At 33.6% G+C, this 17495-nt stretch overlaps 2 protein-coding genes across 6 annotated transcripts in view; one reads left to right on the plus strand and one right to left on the minus strand.

Moving 5' to 3' along the window:
* The window catches only part of LOC129751486 (phosphatase and actin regulator 4), a 611903-nt gene that overhangs the window by 178742 nt on the left and 415666 nt on the right, over positions 1 to 17495 (plus strand). The gene's annotated exons all lie outside the window — the stretch shown is intronic.
* On the minus strand, positions 10331 to 11382 carry LOC129751488 (uncharacterized). The gene is made up of 2 exons (XM_055747027.1): positions 11226 to 11382; positions 10331 to 11164 (listed from the first exon to the last, which is right to left on the minus strand). Exons 1-2 carry the CDS (start codon positions 11365 to 11367, stop codon positions 10947 to 10949), a joined length of 360 nt encoding a protein of 119 aa, XP_055603002.1. The 5' UTR covers positions 11368 to 11382; the 3' UTR covers positions 10331 to 10946.

Consider the following 17495-nt stretch of genomic DNA (forward strand, 5'->3'; position numbering starts at 1 on the left):
CTGTCTGTCTGTCTGTAGCAGCATGCTGGTAACTAGTTCTAGTTATATGCTGGAAGCATAGACATTGCCGTCTCTAGAACGCGTTGAAAGAAGGTTACAGAGGAAGACAGGAGAGGGCTGACACTTTGAGCGGAGGTCTAATGCTGCACGTCTAACAAATCTGACGAGATTTATTGCGCTGTCGTGTTCCGCCGCCGCCAATTTTTGGGGAACGTGTTGTGTTGTGTAGTCCAAATGAGAAACTTTTGGATTGAACTTTTACTTATGCGAGTAAAGTTTGACTTATGAACCGACTTCTCTGTACTTGTAGTTTATTATTGAGGCCTTTCAACTACTGGAAAAAAATGAGATTAAATGCATTTGAATGATAATCTTTGCATGAAATTCGTGTTTGAAACCTAAATCTGAAATTTCTTGACAATCCAACCATGTCAATTTGAAACCCTAAATTCAACCGAAGTTCCTTTACAGAACTCAAATCAACCTCATCTGCTTCAACCAGCTTCGAAACGTGAACCTTTCCAGGAGAACTGATCCGGACCGGCGCGGATAGTTTGATTAATTACCATATCATTGACAGTCGGTTCAAATTTACCGAGGCAGCAGCTAATTGAAGTACAAACACCACCCTGGCTGGGTTGGCCGAATCACGTTTCGAGCCAGCCAGCAGACATCGTTGACGAGGACAAACGACGACGTTTTATAATTTTCAATTTGCGTGGGCGGACGGCGGCTCTTCTCGCCATTATTCTGGCTGGCGGTGCGGGCCATCAGATAAAATAGTTAGCGAAAACCGAAGCTCCTGTTAAATTAAGCTCAATTTGGCCGGGTCGACTCCAAACAGACTGGCGGGTGGGTCTCTTGACAGCGCTAGAACAAAACTAAAAAATAATTCAACAACAAACTGGGACATTTGCCGGCTATGGCCTAGAGAAGAAGTTGAAGTGGGTGTCATTTTGCCTTTCGGAATCAATTTGTGTGTACATGTCTATAACTATTTAGTCTGTAAATGTTGGAACAGATTCCGATGTCGGTATGTGACCGCACCACCAATCGTTACGGTTCAGTGGATTTTCTTCTCGGTAAGATGTTGAAAAGTGAGTCTTACCGCAACTTTTCTCTTGAACAGAGGTCGGCAACTTGTGGTTCTTTAGATGTGAAATTGCGGCTTTTGCTTCCAAAGGCGCGAAACATATGAAAATTACTAAAAAACGTTAGAAAATAAAACAAACATGGTACATTAGACACATTCCACCGTGCAATGAATTCCCTTTTTCATACTTTTTTGCAGTATTGTCATTTTAGAGGTCATTCAATTTACTTTAGAATATAAAAAAATGAAGGAAATAGTCGAAAATTGACCAATCCTAAAAAATATGATTCAGTAAATAACAAATTTAAAGTGAGTGGTGATCGATAATTTTTGTGGCGTGAATTCACGCTAGAATTGACCATTTTTTACTTCTCTACTTAGGTATCACTTTAATTTCCTGTTCTCCCTGAGGAAATAGCAGATCGATGTTTTAGAACAAGTTGTGATCGAAATAATTACCCACAATTTGATATACATACTAAGCTTTTTAAAGTTCAATTAAACTGCCTTCAATGCCAAAAAACATATAATTTCCTTATGAAAATTTATAAATTGGCTCAAAACAATTATTTGGCTTGTTTCTAGTGTTGGAAGAAAAATCATCATGTTCGTTTTCCCAACAAACATTTTTGTTGTTATATTTATCAATAAACTTTGTTCTACGCTCCAAATGCATTATAGAATCATCGCAAAAAACTCTAAAAAGCAGCATCTACCTACCAAAGTGGAGGCAATATACATACATATTTTTAACTTCTGCTTAACCAATAAGAACTACACAAATTGGACGATATTCAACACCTTATTCGTACATCCTGAAAATATGCGAGAGAACGCAAATTTTGCTCTCAATGCAAACCGTTGCCAGCGACAATATTTGCTGCTTCTCTCATTGGACAACTTTTCCAAATGAACCATCTGATTTAAAGCAATTTGGTTGCACTGCTCATCGCAGAGAGTACAACAAGGTAGTTTTCTCGCTTGAATCCCGCGCGGGAGAACAAATTTTCAAACATGGCGGACTTATTATCATATCCGATTTATACCGACTTTAAGTACCATTTTTACGATCGTTTACTTATTTGGTAGGAATTGGGATTCGCATTAACATTGTTAAAGATTTGAGCAATCATTTCTAATGCGATTTTATGTTTGCTGGGTTCAGTACAAAATGTTGAATTTTCCCATACTAATCTAAACATTAAAATATACTCATGTAAGCGTTAATTTAAAATTTGGCAAAAAATAAATCATTAATGAGTTTTCAATCAAAACAAAGTTTGTGAAATTTAAAAATGACCCAAAAGCGACTTAGTCTAATAGTTCATTTTTATGTTTAAATTTATAATTTGATTCAGAAAAAAAGAAAATTAAGTCGAAAATTTGATAGATTGTCATGTTATTTTAGACTGCAATATTTTTTCAAATTTTGTTTTTTCCTCAGTATTTAAAATCATTGTTAAGTAACTGTAAACGTTTTAGGATGTTTTCGGCGGTTTCAGTCAATAAAGTGATTAAAAAACGATTTTTATCACAACATCCGACGTTTCGGCTTATATTTAGCCTTTATCAAGGAATCTTGCAAGTGTGTAGAAAAAGTGTGAGAAAAAAAAATTAGTTTGTGTTCTATGATAATTAAAAAGTATAAAACAGTGTCGGTCTAATAAAAATAGTGTTTGTGTACTTACAATGATGTTTCGTTTTTTTCGTCCAGTTGTTTCGCTAATCTATGAAATTGTCAATTAGTAAAACTGTGTATGAGCTGTTAAATGTGTACGAACCTTTATCTATGGTGTGTAAAATAGTTGTTAAAATCTATATTGTTTTCAGGGCATCATTTCAAATGAAATTACAACATAATTCAAAAGTAACCGCTATAAAATGAGAGCTGCAGTTTCAAGTTGCAATGCAAAGTTCATTTAAACTAATTTCTGAAACTTGCTCCCTTAATTTATTTTCAAGGTTTGAAACTTTTAGAACAGATTTTATGTGCTTCATAAGTATATTAACTATTTTATTGTTATCATATCACCACCCTTTTCCCCTTCCAATGCGGGAAGGGCTCACGAACGATACCGTAGAAATATGTTAAGTATCTGACAAACGTCCCTTGCTACATTTGGCTCAATTTTTTGCTTTAAGAGTATTCGAATTATGTCAAAATATAAATAAAACCTACCTCTTGTTTACAGATTCCGCTCTTAAAAGAGAGGATCTCAAATTATTCGTACGGAAACAACCTATCTTATAAAATATGTTCGCTTTTGCTTGATATGTTCTCGATTAAAGCCAAAAACTAGCAAAGGAACACCATGTCCTTTCCACCCCCTTCCCATACTATTATAGGAACCTTCCCCGGCCTTAGAAGCCTCCACTTCCACCAGTTTCACTTAAATTGTTTCAGTAGTTTTCGAGTCTGTAGGGAATAGACAGACAGACAAAAATTCATTTTTATTTTAGGTATAGATTATATAATCGAGTTCTCATTTTTTATGACAACAAAATTACAAGGCTTCAAAAATTTAAGCTAGTTTTTTGAAGTTTTGAATTCTCATTGAAAATTTTAAAACATTTGGACTGAAAAATAATGTTCCAGGTTTTGGGAACCGACAATTTTAAAATTTTTAGAATAGGGAAAGAAAAATAAATTGAACTAAAGGTTGTAAGTTCAAGGTTGCGATCTCATCGCTTTGATTGCCGTGTAGGAATTTAATTTAAAAGAAGGGTTAGACACGTGCTTTTTCTAGAAAAAGTTCAAACCAAATCCAACGCATGAAACTATTTAGTAATTAAATCTAAAGTTTTTAGTTTTGTACAATCAAATTTCATTGGTCAATTTATTAATTTTAATTTATTATTGATCATCAATGTGTTCAATTCTACCATCCTATTATACAAAAATAAAGCTCATTGAAAACCTGCAGAGGAAGTCTTCAACAAGGTTCCAGCCGAAATTTATTCAGAAATTTCTAAGCACAACATAAAACTTAAATATACCATTCTACGGAGAGATTATCCATCTTGAAAAGTTGGATAATCTTCAAAAGAGGTCGTTCACATATGTTTAACACATGGAAAAGATAAAAAAGCATTGTTATCATTTGATAATAAAAAAAGGGTAAATCTACTCAAGCTTCCTCAAAAACGCCAGAAACCTGGGAAAATCCTGGGATTTAATTTCAAAATGTTCAACCCAATATCCGGGCACATTTGTTAAAAAGCACTCAATTATTTAGTAAAAATCGAGTAGAATACACTAATTTTTTTCAGCAATTCACATCAGAGGATTCTAAGTGTTATTTCAGGCTTACACACACAAGTCATGATTATTTGGATAAAACTTGCCATTAAAAATTTCTTTTTGGACATAAAAATGAAAAATTATAATAATTCAATTTCAATTTTTTTTGTTACATTTTACAAATAAAGTGAATAAATCCGGGCTTTTTCCAACGAAATTCGGCAACAGGGCCGAACCAGACTTTCCTCTAATTTTGTGTCAAATATATAGGATAAATTCGGGCAATCTAGCAACTTAAGATTAAAATGTTTTTCGTGATAGGATGAATAAGCATTAAAGGGAAATTATTTGAAATTAGCAAACCTCATAACTATCAGTTATTTGAAATTAGCAAACCTCATAACTATCAGTTATTCAATAATATGAAAACGATAAATTTTGTTAATAATCCCAACACAAACATTAAGAAGACATAACAAATGTTATAAAGTTTATATGGCAAAACATGATCAAATTTCAAAAAGTCAAACGACTCATTTTGTTTAATATTTTATGTGAACCCGAGAGCAAGGACGGGTAAAATCAGCTAGTAATTAATAAATGCAACAAAAGAAATTAATACTTTTAACAGCCCAAGGCCGTAGAATTGTCTGACTTGTACTTGATTCAAAAAAGTAAAGATTAGGTTTTGGTTTAAAATACCTCTAGAACGAAGATAATTAATTCATCAGCAAACTCTTTTTATAGGTCCTTAGAATTCTATTTATTTTTACGGACGAAAGACCCAAATTAGGCTTCTTTAATATTTTCTTAGACCTCCAAATTACTTGTGGTCTCCGAGAATGTTCTGATTATTCATTTAAAACCTTTAATTTGAATATCATAGATATATTCTTAACTGTTGTCAGAAATGAAATCGTTGGTTGTCGTTATAATTTTTACACTTATTGATATTTCTCGGTGAGTAAATCAGCAAATTTATTTTCATGCGACGTTTTGGGTTACTTTGCTTCACCCATCATCAGACGTCTAAAAATATTTATTACAATAAAAAGTTTTCAAAATTAATAAATTGAAAAATTACAATAATTTTTTTTTATAATTCACTTACAAAAAATAGAAAGCAGCACAATTTTCCTCCTGATCAGCTGCTGGTCGACTTTAACTGTCTCACCTCTCAGTTTAGATGTAAGACCATTGTAGGTTGCCAATTTCCCTATCTCCGTTTGTTGATTGACTGTTCTCTCCTTTCCCCTAATGTGTATGTGTAGATTTCTGCGGCTTCTCTGGTTTCTCGACACTTGAGGTTTCTCTGGAGAACGCACGGGTTCAAGAAGTCGAAACAGTGTTGCGCTTCTATTGCATGTTGCGCTAATCCGGATTTTGGTTCTTACTTTTCAATTAACTTTTTGTGTTGAAGAAGTTTTCCAAGCATTCTTCCAGTTTGCCTATTGTTTTCAGGAATATTCATTTGAATGTTATTTGAATTTTTGAAAAAAAACCAAGGATTTTAAAACCAAGAGCTGTTTAGGAAAAATTGATAGCAGATTTCAATTCAGCGTCCCAGAACGAAATTTTATTGCAAATACTTGAAATTTGGTTCAAATGAAAATGTTAAATTTCACAGATACTCAGTTCTAGGATGATTGTATGTGAAAAAATGCACTTTTTCTCATTTTTGTTTATTTCTTATTTAGTATTTGTTCCTGGTTTCCTTATTAGACATTTAGAATTAAACACGAGATATCTTCTTTACTGGTTCCCGCCAGATTTAACTTTTTTTTTAAAATAATCTTAAAATTATCATTGAAATAATATTATGAAAAATTCAAGTCAAGACTGAGTAATTAAAAAACAACAAATTAATTGTCTAGATAACGAACACCGAATTTCAGAATTATTCGGTTTGGAATTATTGTGTTAAACGTTTCAAATTTAGACTCTTCTTTTATAATTATTCTGATTTCTGAGTCTTTATTTGGATTTTGATTTGTGAATTAAAAAAAAGCCAAAAAAAAAATTTTTTTGGAAATTGGAAGTATTTCACCTTTTCTATTCTTGATTTCATTGAATTTTTCGATAAAAAATTACTTGATCTATATATTTTGTGCAATGATATTGTATGCAATTTTGGTCCATACAAGATTTCGTGCAATTTATTCAAATTTGTTTGGTTTTTGCATTATTTTTTATTCTCCTCCCCCCCTTGCGGTGTTCAAACTCCGAGTGACAAAAGAAGGATTTGAAATTTGTTCCGGCCTAATTATAATAATGAATTCAGAACTTTAATGAATCTACCAAACATTTACTTTGAAATTCTAACCAAAGTTGGAAATCGAAACTGATAGAAACAATAGCAGTAGATGATTCAGTTCGAAAAAGACACATTTTTAATTAATCTTAAAAAGTTTAATTCAGGTGATTATAATCAAAAATTCAAAGTCTAGATACATTTTAAAACCAGGAATTAAAATTAATCGAAAATTGAATGTAGAAATCAAAATTAAATAGTGTTATTCGACTTCAAAAAGGAATTATATATCATTGAAGCAAATCTAAGAACCAGAACAGAACTAAGATTTTAAAATCGAATCCAGAATTACAGAAAAAAACACAACGCTACTCACATTCATATTCTTGAAATAAAATAGAAATGCAGATAAAATTTTTTATCATCAATCTTGAAATTTCGACAGAACTAAATTTATTTAAGAATCGAGAACCAGCATTAGGGTGGAACAAATATCTATTTCTTCTTTTGTCACCCTCCCCCTTCGAAATTTTCAAAACTCGAAGGGGGAAATAAATAAAGTTTGAAGTATTGAATGTAAATTTGGAAAAAAAAAATCAAGAATCCAGAGGATTACAAGACGAAAAAAACAAATTTTGGAAGATGGAAGTTATTCCACCTTTTGTATTCTTGATTTCATTGAATTTCTCGATAAAAAATTACTTGTTTTTTAGGTTTTGTGCAATGATATTCTATGCAGCTTTGTTGCATACAAGCTTTCGTGCAATTTATTCCAATTTATTTGTTTTTCGCATTATTTTTTATTGTCCCCCCCCTCGCGATGTTCCAACTCCGAGTGACAAAAGAGGGATTTGAAATTTTTTCCGGCTTTATAGCAAGTATGAAACCGGAATTCTTATTCATTCTTAATTCATTAATCCAAACTGAAAATCATTTGATTTCTCAGCAATATTTGAATATCTTTTGTTTATTTTTCAAAACATCGTACAATCAAACAAAGTTTGGAAACGCTTGCTGGAATCTGACTTGTTAGCTCGAATGATATACCTTAATTATCGTTGTGGATTTTAATGAATTGTAAAAATTTTACTGACAGCTGAATGGCGTTTGAAACGGTAAACAATAAATAATTAACTAAATTTTTCCAAACTTTTTTTAAAATGTTCAAAATCAATGCTTTCACTTGATAAACTTTTCAAATGTAAATATTTTATCATTTTTTGTTTAGTTAATTATTTGTATCGGCCTCACCGGTGAAAGTTATGTTCTTCAGAAATAACATTTATTACAAGATTATGAAAATTATTGGTAGATAGAAAGTCAAAGAGATGCAAAATGTTGAAAATGAACTAGAAGAATTATGTTCAAAAGCAAGGAATCATTTCAGAAGGAATTGAAAATATTATGTTATTTGTTAAGGAAACCCACATTTTGCGACCATTTATAGGTTTTTAATCTTGTGATTTATTTATTATTTTTCTTCATGGAATATCATTATATTAGAATGTAATTTTGTCAAGACAAAATTTTGTCATTCATTAAACCTAACAAATGTTTGAAAAAAATGTTCAAACTCTATCGACTCAAAAGGTTGCCGACCCTCTAGGAACGATTTATCCTTTCATCAAAACAAACAGACCAATGCTTCTGGGAACGGTTTCGGTTTAGACGAAGTTATTCCACGTTATTCTCCCTAACCCCACAGAATAATAAGATCGAAATAGATATAGAAGAATTAATGAATTCTTCCGGAGATAATTTCGAGCTGAACCATTCGGACCCATCTGATTCGGGGAAAGATATCGTCCAAACAACTAATATGTATAGATATCTTCATCGCCCAGATCTGCGCGCTAATTCGTTCCCGGAATTGAGGGTGACATCCGGTCGTTGTCGTTTTGTCGTCGAGTCGTCGAGTGGGGATGATACACACGGCAAATAATTGAGATAATTGACTAAATTTGGTCTTGGGGGCGTTGTGTTTGTTAAGTAACCGAAACCCTGAGCCAAGTTTCGAAACGATCGATTCGCTGTCATTTAGGGAGTTTATTTTGTTTTGATTGTCATGGACCATTGGCCCCAAACCAAACGTCATGATATGGCACGAGCTTGAATTGAACAATGTCAACCTTCTGTGTTATCTTATCTCGGAATGTTAAATCTACTGACAGTCAAGAGTGACGTTCATTCGACTGTTCACTTTTAATAAAAGCTGATCCCAGCCTCGTTTAATTATGAATCAATAGCCCCTCGATAACAGCACTGAGCTGAACACTCTGATCTGATCGGTCAATTGGTCAGTCGGTCAATAAATTGCCGCTGGGAGAGAGATTACATCATCAACCTCGAATTTAAACAAAAAAAAACATCACAGCAAAAATCTACACTTGACCATCTCGCGTCAAACGGATGAATCATCCGGCCCGAGCCGTTGTTGATGGAGACCACACATCGTCATCGTCATAGCCGTTTCATTGAAATGCAATTTATACTGCTCCCTGCCTCTCGGTTCAAAATTCACATGTATTTCAGATATTGCCCAAAAATTCAATTCACTTCAACAAAACTAGGTATATGACCGATGGGCAAAACGTTCGTATGAGCAACAGCAACATTTTGGAGAACTGCAGCTCGAAATGGCAAACATTCATTGGGATGATGCGACAACCGCGACGGTGCTTCTTGGAAGCTGTCACATCCGTTCCCGGTGTTTCGGTTGAGATGAGTTAGCTGGACAGGTGCTGCAGTTTGTTTGGTGAATGGATTTTTGATCACTCTGCTGCAGTATTCAAAAATTCGGCAAAGGTCATTTCAATAATCCTTTTCTTGAACGTGGATTCTGGGCGCCACTTAATCTGTTTAAAAAATACCAGATTAAACAGTTCAATCGAACATTGAAAAAAAAAAAAATCAAAATTGAAAAAGCTGAAACGATTGAGGAGAGGAAAAGAGACCCCAAAATGAACAAAGAATAACGGCAGCTTGTTCATAAATTTCTTGTTTAATGTCGATTGGGTTGGACAATCTTTCATGATATTTATATAAGAATAAATTTTTAGTAATTGTTCTACGTTCTACACACTATTAATTTTTTGGTGTAAATTTATGTCAGAAAGGATGCACAAAAAAGAAGCATCACTTTTGACATAAAATTACACTGGAAAATACAGAAACGCTTGAAGACATAAAATTTTTGGCTATAATTGAATAGCACATTCGACATAATATTACATCATCAATGATGTAAATTTACGTCAAGTAGGACGCACAAAAGCGTAGCATCATTTTTGACATAAATTTAGATCATTGATAATATAATATTGCATCGTACATTCTACACACTATTAATTTTTTGGTGTAAATTTAGGTCAAATTGTAGCGTCGCATTTGTCACATATAAAATTAGATTTTCAGTGATATAATTTTGTGTCATATTGTATGCACAAAAAAGAAAGCATTGTTTGTGATGTAAAATTAAGTCGTCTTGGTGAATGAGGCTGCGATAAAAAAAATAAATGATATAAATTATGTCATGTGATTTTATTAGTCATACAATGCTCGAAATATTCCTAAACAAAATTTTGAAGTTTCGAAACACATTTCGTAAACATTTAATACACACTTATTTAAGCTCACAATATTGTTTCTATAATACATTTTTTGTTTTTTTTTGTAATTTTATGAACTGAATCCGACTCTTGTATCTAAATTGTATAAAATAACAAAGTTGTGTTTATTCAAACTACTACTCTCGAAGAGTTTACTATCCTTATTTTTAATATCAAGAGACATTATTAGTCTGGCTTATCCTAAGGACTGCGATTCATGGCGTTTATTTATTGAAAAGCAGTGTGCAAAAGATATTTCTTTGAAAATCTATTCGTCTTGTTGTTTGAAAAGTCATCTAAAGATAGTTTGCGCACAGATCATATTTCCAGCTCCATTTAACAACCTGCATTTAGAAAAAAAAATTAAGAAACGCCATCAACTTGGTTGAATATAAAACAAAAATTCAAAATTATATCAGTTTTGCATTTTCACTGCATCCTGTATGTGTCACAAACGATTCACTGACTAAACTGATAAAAAACTATTAATGTTTTTTATTTACTTACTCAAAAGACTATCATTCTATAACGGAAATTGCCATTCGTTATGATTCGTCTCGCATTTCACGTCCGATGCTGCAAATCGCAGTTTAACTTTTCCGAGGATTCTGGTAGCATTGTGCTTTTGCCTACAAACACCAAAGAACCGTTCGACAGACGCACATCGGCATAGCAGATTCCCACCTTATTGGAGACCAACTGTCGGGCACCGACCAACGTACGATTCAACATCGATTTCGGGTATCGGTCTTCTTAATCACTTAGGGGTATAGTTCTGACGATTCTGTTGAGAAGCAAACTGTCGGCCATTTTTCCGTAAGCTATTTCCCACTTGAAGCTGGTACTGCAGAAGTCCTTTAAGCCAAAGCTGCTGGCACGAGGTCGGTTTGTCCGGCAGCTGCCGAGGCATGCAACAGGCATTACCACACTCCATAACAGTATCCTTCGGATTCGAATCCAGTAATCTACAGCTGAAATCAAAAAATTATTAAGATTTTGTCCGAATAAGAGGCTAAGTTAATTTTTCGTTACCTTTGCATAGACATAATCCAAAGCCTTGTCGAATAGGTTCCGATTGTCCACCATACCTTACGACGGTTGTTAGGTCGCAGAAACAGATGAAAGTTGCATTGGAATATGTACGTTGCTGTCCGCTTTGGTTTCCAGATCGCATTTTACTGATAGTTTGTTTTGATTTTTATGTTTTCTTTTGAATCTGATTCGCTCAAAACATACCAAGGATGCCAATTATCATGATTTGTTAAAGTTTGTTCATGATTAAAATGATTCCAGCTCTATATATATTTTGTTCATAAAATTTTGACAAAGTAACTTGATATTTAATGAAGTTGCGCTACTTTAAATATATTTTTTTAATCCAGGTAAAGGGGTTCAAAGTGAAAGGATCAAAATCGCAAAAACAATGAATTTTGAATACATGATCCAAAATGATTTTCCATTATTAACTTCTTAGAAGTTATATTTAAACATTATTTTTAAATTTGATTTTTTTAAAATTAAATTAGAACGACACTGAAAAATTATCGTAATTGAAAACTTCTAACATTTACTTACTTCCCAGACTTTTAAAAATGATAAAATATTCACAGACATTCCTTACTAATTCTTCATTTTGTTTTACATTTACATTAAACATTGTGAATCTGTCAATACATATGTTCACCATGGTTACAATCCTCTACAAAAAAGAAAATAAGAATTAGATACATATGTTCATGAATTAATTTATTATCCAAGTAAATCATTGTTTTTTTAAAAAAAATTCAATCTGTAGACGAACTTTTAGCCCGGTAAAAAAAATTAAAAACTGCTAATTTTGCATCCCTGATTTAAGTTTCACTTTTCTCCTCTCTCCTCTTTCGCAATATAAATGGGATAAGAAGACAGGTCGAAAAAATAACGCCTTTACTGTACGGCAACAGACTGGTGACATTCAAATTGGGCGTTTGAAATTAAAAGTAAAAATCATTTATTATGCATATCTATTATTTTTAGAAGAGGTGGTTGATTTGATACTTTTTTGTTAAATAAAAACTTGAGTGAAGAGAAATGAATACTTTAATAAAAAAAACTGCCTAAAATGTCATCGGTAATTTAATTGTGTGAAACTTCAAATGGGGTTTCTGATTGAAAAGAAGGCAACAATTCGACTTTGGGGGAAATACCATTTCATTATTGGGCATTTAGTTTCGCAAAGTTTCGCATTCTTCTCGCTGGTGGAAAATGGAGAAAGAAACTACAAATAAAAATAACAAAAAAGCTTTCCAATGGTGTAAAAATTTTGTTTCAATATTTTTTTAATTGTTTGCAATAGTAAGACTAATTTTTTTTTCGAAATGAAAAAGATCAAGATCAGCTCAAATCTGCAGACGGAACTAGAACCTTATTTGTGTCAAAGGTATGTAATATGTTATATTTTTTTTCAGTAAGTATTTTTGATATTTTTAAAGGTACTTTCCGGTTATCAGGTAAACATAATTCATAGGTTACAACTGTGATACGCTGAGATAAACCATGTAGTACATTAACAAAAACGCAGACCACTGCAGTGTAATGCCATGTTCAACGTGATTAAACCATGCAAAACTAGGCCTAGTTCTTATCAGTTATGCTCACCTTTCTGAATAGTAAACTGATTACAACGTCGGGTGAAACCACTAAAGGGGTCTAATAAGATGCGCTTATCGCCATTCTTTCTGTTTGTTCGGAGGTTGCTGTAAATCAGTGAAAGAAGTTTTAGGTACTTTTTATTTGAAAAGATAATTTGAGAATACTTACCTTGCTTCATGAATGGTCAGTTAATTATCAATTAACTTAAATAAACCTACATGGAAAGCATAGAAAATCCTTACGCGGTGTGTTATAAAGGTTTTCTAAAAAAACCTTCCAGATAAATTTCTTTTGAATTTTATTTTTTTTTTAATCCACATCCACATTTACCGGGTACTCAAAACAGCGGAATTTATAATGCACTAGTACCAGAAAATTTTACGTCAGTATTACTCCACAAAATACAAGAAAATAAGAGGAACTTCAAATGAATTCATGAGCCATAATGGCAGACGTTTAACTGAAAGAATTCAAATTGTTTAAGACTTAATTTTATGTTCTTTGTCACACAGATTTAGATTCTAAATTTGATTTTTACTCTCCTGTGATTTAAAATTAGATTCGTACTTACTTAAATGTCTTAATATTTGCAAACTTTGTATGTGTGAGTGTATTTTATATTGAAAATGATGTAAAATTCGATCTTTTTTTCATTACGTCAAAACAAAAATAGGTCTTTAAGCGTTTCTGTCTAGTTTAATTTTCAAAAATTTTTGGTGTGTAAACGAACACAAACCCATAGAGGATCCCAATGAAACTTGATGTTTCCTCGAAGAGAATTCATTAACTTAACACTAAGCACATCTTTCAACGGTATGTTGGCTAGCATCTTACAAATGTTAAAACCACCAACCCACAGAAAGTGTACTATGTATGCCGTCTTCGGGATTCGATCTCATGACCGTTGAGAAGATTGAAGGCTACGCCACGACGAGCGGCGGCAACCTTGCGGGTGTGTCTTATACACAATTTCATTCACTTCTTTCACGTCAACTCACTTCGCTGTACTACAGAAACTATTTCAATTATAAAAACCAACGTAACGGAACTAACCGAAATTTCCATCTAACACTTTAAATAAATGAACAGTTTGAGACTTGACCTGAGACATGAGACCTGAGGTCTAAGGCATGAGACTTGGGATCTGGAACTTTAAATTTCAGAAATTCGGTGATTGAAATCTTATTGCGACTTCAGAAATTGTACTCATGTGGTAAATTCACGTTTATGGATTGGATTCCAAGGCACAATGACACGGCGATTAAAATCATATAACAAGGCACAATGAGCTACCGCGTCATCCGAATATGCTACCTTGAGCTCATGGGTGCTAAGAGAAGACTTATGATATTGCTACCTCCTACTCCATAAACTCCATCTGGGGTCTCTGAACTTAATTCCCACCTCGAACAGTCGTTATCGTTAAACTATCCTTCAATGCTGGGAGGTCACACTCGCGCTAGTGTGCTTTATGGCAAAATCATTTACATAACCATTTTCAGAAATACCTCTTCTTATTACATTTCGGAGCCTGATATCTCTTCTCTAACAACTCGAGAGCCGATATCTCCTCGTGATGACTCAAGATTCTCGCACGTCCTCTCCTCTAGGCGACTCGAGGCCTGATCTCTCCTCTGACGGGTCGAGATCCTACTCCTAGCAATGAATCGAGGTTAACGTACACATACCTTTCCTCTACAGGACTCAAGGCCTGTTCTCTCTTCTAACGTCTCGAGGTTTACTCGCATAACCTTTCTCTTGTTGGATTAAGGACTGATCTCTTTTCTTGCTACTCGAGATCTGACCTCTCAACATAAACCTACTCGGGGTAACTTAAACACGCTTGTCGTGTGTCGGCCGGAAGCAGCTTATCCTGGACTTGAGGCTGTGAGAGCCACTCTAGGAGTTTTCTGTGAAATAACTCTTTCCATACAACTTCCGCTGTGAAGAAGTATCCTTAAAGATTTGAAACCAAGTATCAGGTATCATGTCTTAGAACTCAGGTAATTTTTTTCTCGTTTTCCAAGGCTGAGGTCTCAGTTCATAGATCTCATGTCTGTGGTCTCAGGCCTCAGGTATCAGGTCTAAGCTCTCATCTTTTAAGCCTCAGCTTATCGCACTTTCGACTTAAAAATTCCTAATTTAGTCGTAGAAAATTATTACCTCAGGTTACGGATCTGGTTTTGATTTAAGCTCAGGATAAGGAAAAATGATCTGGATCAGAATGAGAATCATAATCAAGGTCAAGACCATGATGAGTATTAGGGTTCGATGAGAATCAGATTTCGATTTTTGTCAGGAGCTGGATGTGAAAATGGATCTGAATTTGCATCTAGATCGAGTTCAGGTAATACAACAATTGAATCTGGATCCGGGTGAATAAGGGTTAGCATATGGATCAGAACAAAGATAAGGAAACAGCATCAAGATATGCCGGTTCGATCTGAATATAGATCAAATTCAGGATCAGAATCAAAATCAGGGTCAGGATTAAATTCAGAGTCAGTCATCAGGGTCGCGATCTGGATCAGGATTAGAACCAATCTCAAGACGAAGCTCAAGATCAACATCTTGAGCAGAGCATGATCAATATCAAGATAAAGATCAGTATTAGGTTCAGGATCAAACTTAGGACCTGAATCTAAATCTGAATCAGGATCGATGTCAGAATTAAGATAACCAGAATCAGCATTTAGAATTGGATTTGTATCTGTAACTGAAACAAGATCAAAATCAGAATCAGCATCATATTTTGGATTTGGGTCAGGCAGGATAAGGACAAGGTTCAGGATCAAGAACTAGGGCATGATCAATGTCAGGTTCAAGAGTAATTTCAGGATCTGAATCAAGATTACGATCAGAATAAGGATCAAGTATAGAATCAGGATCAATATCAGAATCGCACATTTCGGGATCGTCATTTCTGGAATTTAAAAATCAAACTTGTTAGTTCATGGCTTGCAACATATTGGGAGGAAGCTTTCGAACTGTTAATAACGGGATTCGATGTAAGAAGTGATCCTGGACATCTGGCCGGTTTGGAGGCTTGCGACGTGTTAAGAAAAAGCTTTTGGAACATACATACATGAATCGGAGTCGGTATTAAGGTAAATATGTTCCAAAAACTTTCCCAGTACTTCGCAATTCTTAAAAGCCTGTTAACTCAAGCCATCATTCAAATATGTTAATTTCTGTATTTTTGACTTTCTGGAAATTTTATTTGCGAATTGTAACAGTTTTCAACCTTGCTTGTTAATTCTCGAATTACAGCGATTTTTCACCTTACTGATTTTGTCTTTAGTTATCATTTTCCACCTGATTTTGTCATCACGTTTATTTGAACGCAAAATATCCAATTCCAATATTAACCTGTAATTTTGTTGGATTGAACATGTTATTAAGAAATCGTGCGAATGACATATTTCTGAAGGAAGGAGAATGGTAGAGCTAGAAAAATTTGCATAGAAAAAAACACCAATTATCATCCAAGACTACACCACAAGAAACATCCAGAAACACAATCTTCTACTGAATGTTCTTGAAGAACTCTGTGAATCATACAGATTTCGCGAGTCCATGAACATTAGTGTGGCAATGGATGTATGGGAAAAATTTCATGATCGAATTTTGAAAACATTTTGTAGATTGGCATCGTACTAGATCCAGGGGTGCCTCGAAGCGCTCAAAGGAAATCGGAAAAATCGAATTTTTCAAATATTCAAATGACTTAAAAATGCATAAAACGTCAAAATCCGGTGTTATCTCGAAATTTTTTTCTTACGTTTGGGGATTTTTCGGAAATTCGGGATGTTTTTCGGAAAACAGACGACTTTTTGTAAAACCGACAGTTCATTATTTCTTGATGAACCAAAAAAACTTCTTAAAAATCTCCAGATTTTGTCACAATCTCCCCAATCTCTTTTCACTCGTCGCCCCCTTTAGCAAATTTTTGAGCTTAACGCCCCCCTGGGCAAATTTCTTTAAAAAAGTCTTTAAAAAAGATGATAATCTGAAGAACAATCAGCTTTTGGCTTTATATTGCTGTAAGACTTAACTCAAAATTCATCCAAATTTCTATGAGGCCCTCAGAGCGGAAGAGGTCGGGGGGTATTATAAGTGTAAAAATGGTCGATTTTGATTTCATAATGTCACACGATTCCTCATATTTCAAACAATATTTCGTGATTTTTCAGATTTTTTGAATTTTATTTACATACTATTTCGTCCGAAAGAAATATGCAAATTTTTGAAAAATATATAAAAAAATTAAAAAACATAAAAACTTAAATACGTGTTTTCTCGAAATTAGCTTTTTTCATTTATATCCTTTTTGGCTCCACGAACCTCATATTGCTTCAAACCTCCACTAAACACTTCTATGTAAAGTTTTCTGTCCAATTACTTGAATTGATTTAACGTAAACGTAACGAATTACGATTAACGTAAAAAATAGTTTAATCTCTTTATATCTGAATTTGAGCTCTGAGTCACAGGCCTTAAAGTTTAAATTAGATTCTAATAAATGAATTCCGGTAATGGTAGTGATAACCGAATAGATTAAAAGTTTATCCATTACCAATGGCACAATTGATTTTTTTAACCGATTGAAATAAAGATGAACAAGTAAGAACTTGAAATTAAAATTACCTTACCTTAAAAAATCTTTCGTAT

This window comes from Uranotaenia lowii, chromosome 3 (assembly GCF_029784155.1).
Source record: "Uranotaenia lowii strain MFRU-FL chromosome 3, ASM2978415v1, whole genome shotgun sequence".
Taxonomy (NCBI): domain Eukaryota; kingdom Metazoa; phylum Arthropoda; class Insecta; order Diptera; family Culicidae; genus Uranotaenia; species Uranotaenia lowii.

Bases quoted from the DNA above. Each gene is read 5' to 3' on its own strand.
- LOC129751488 (XM_055747027.1), bottom strand. From the start codon at position 11,367: ATGCGATCTGGAAACCAAAGCGGACAGCAACGTACATATTCCAATGCA. The intron at 11,165-11,225 runs GTAACGAAAAAT...TTTTGATTTCAG, and splicing joins TGGATTATGTCTATGCAAAG to CTGTAGATTACTGGATTCGA.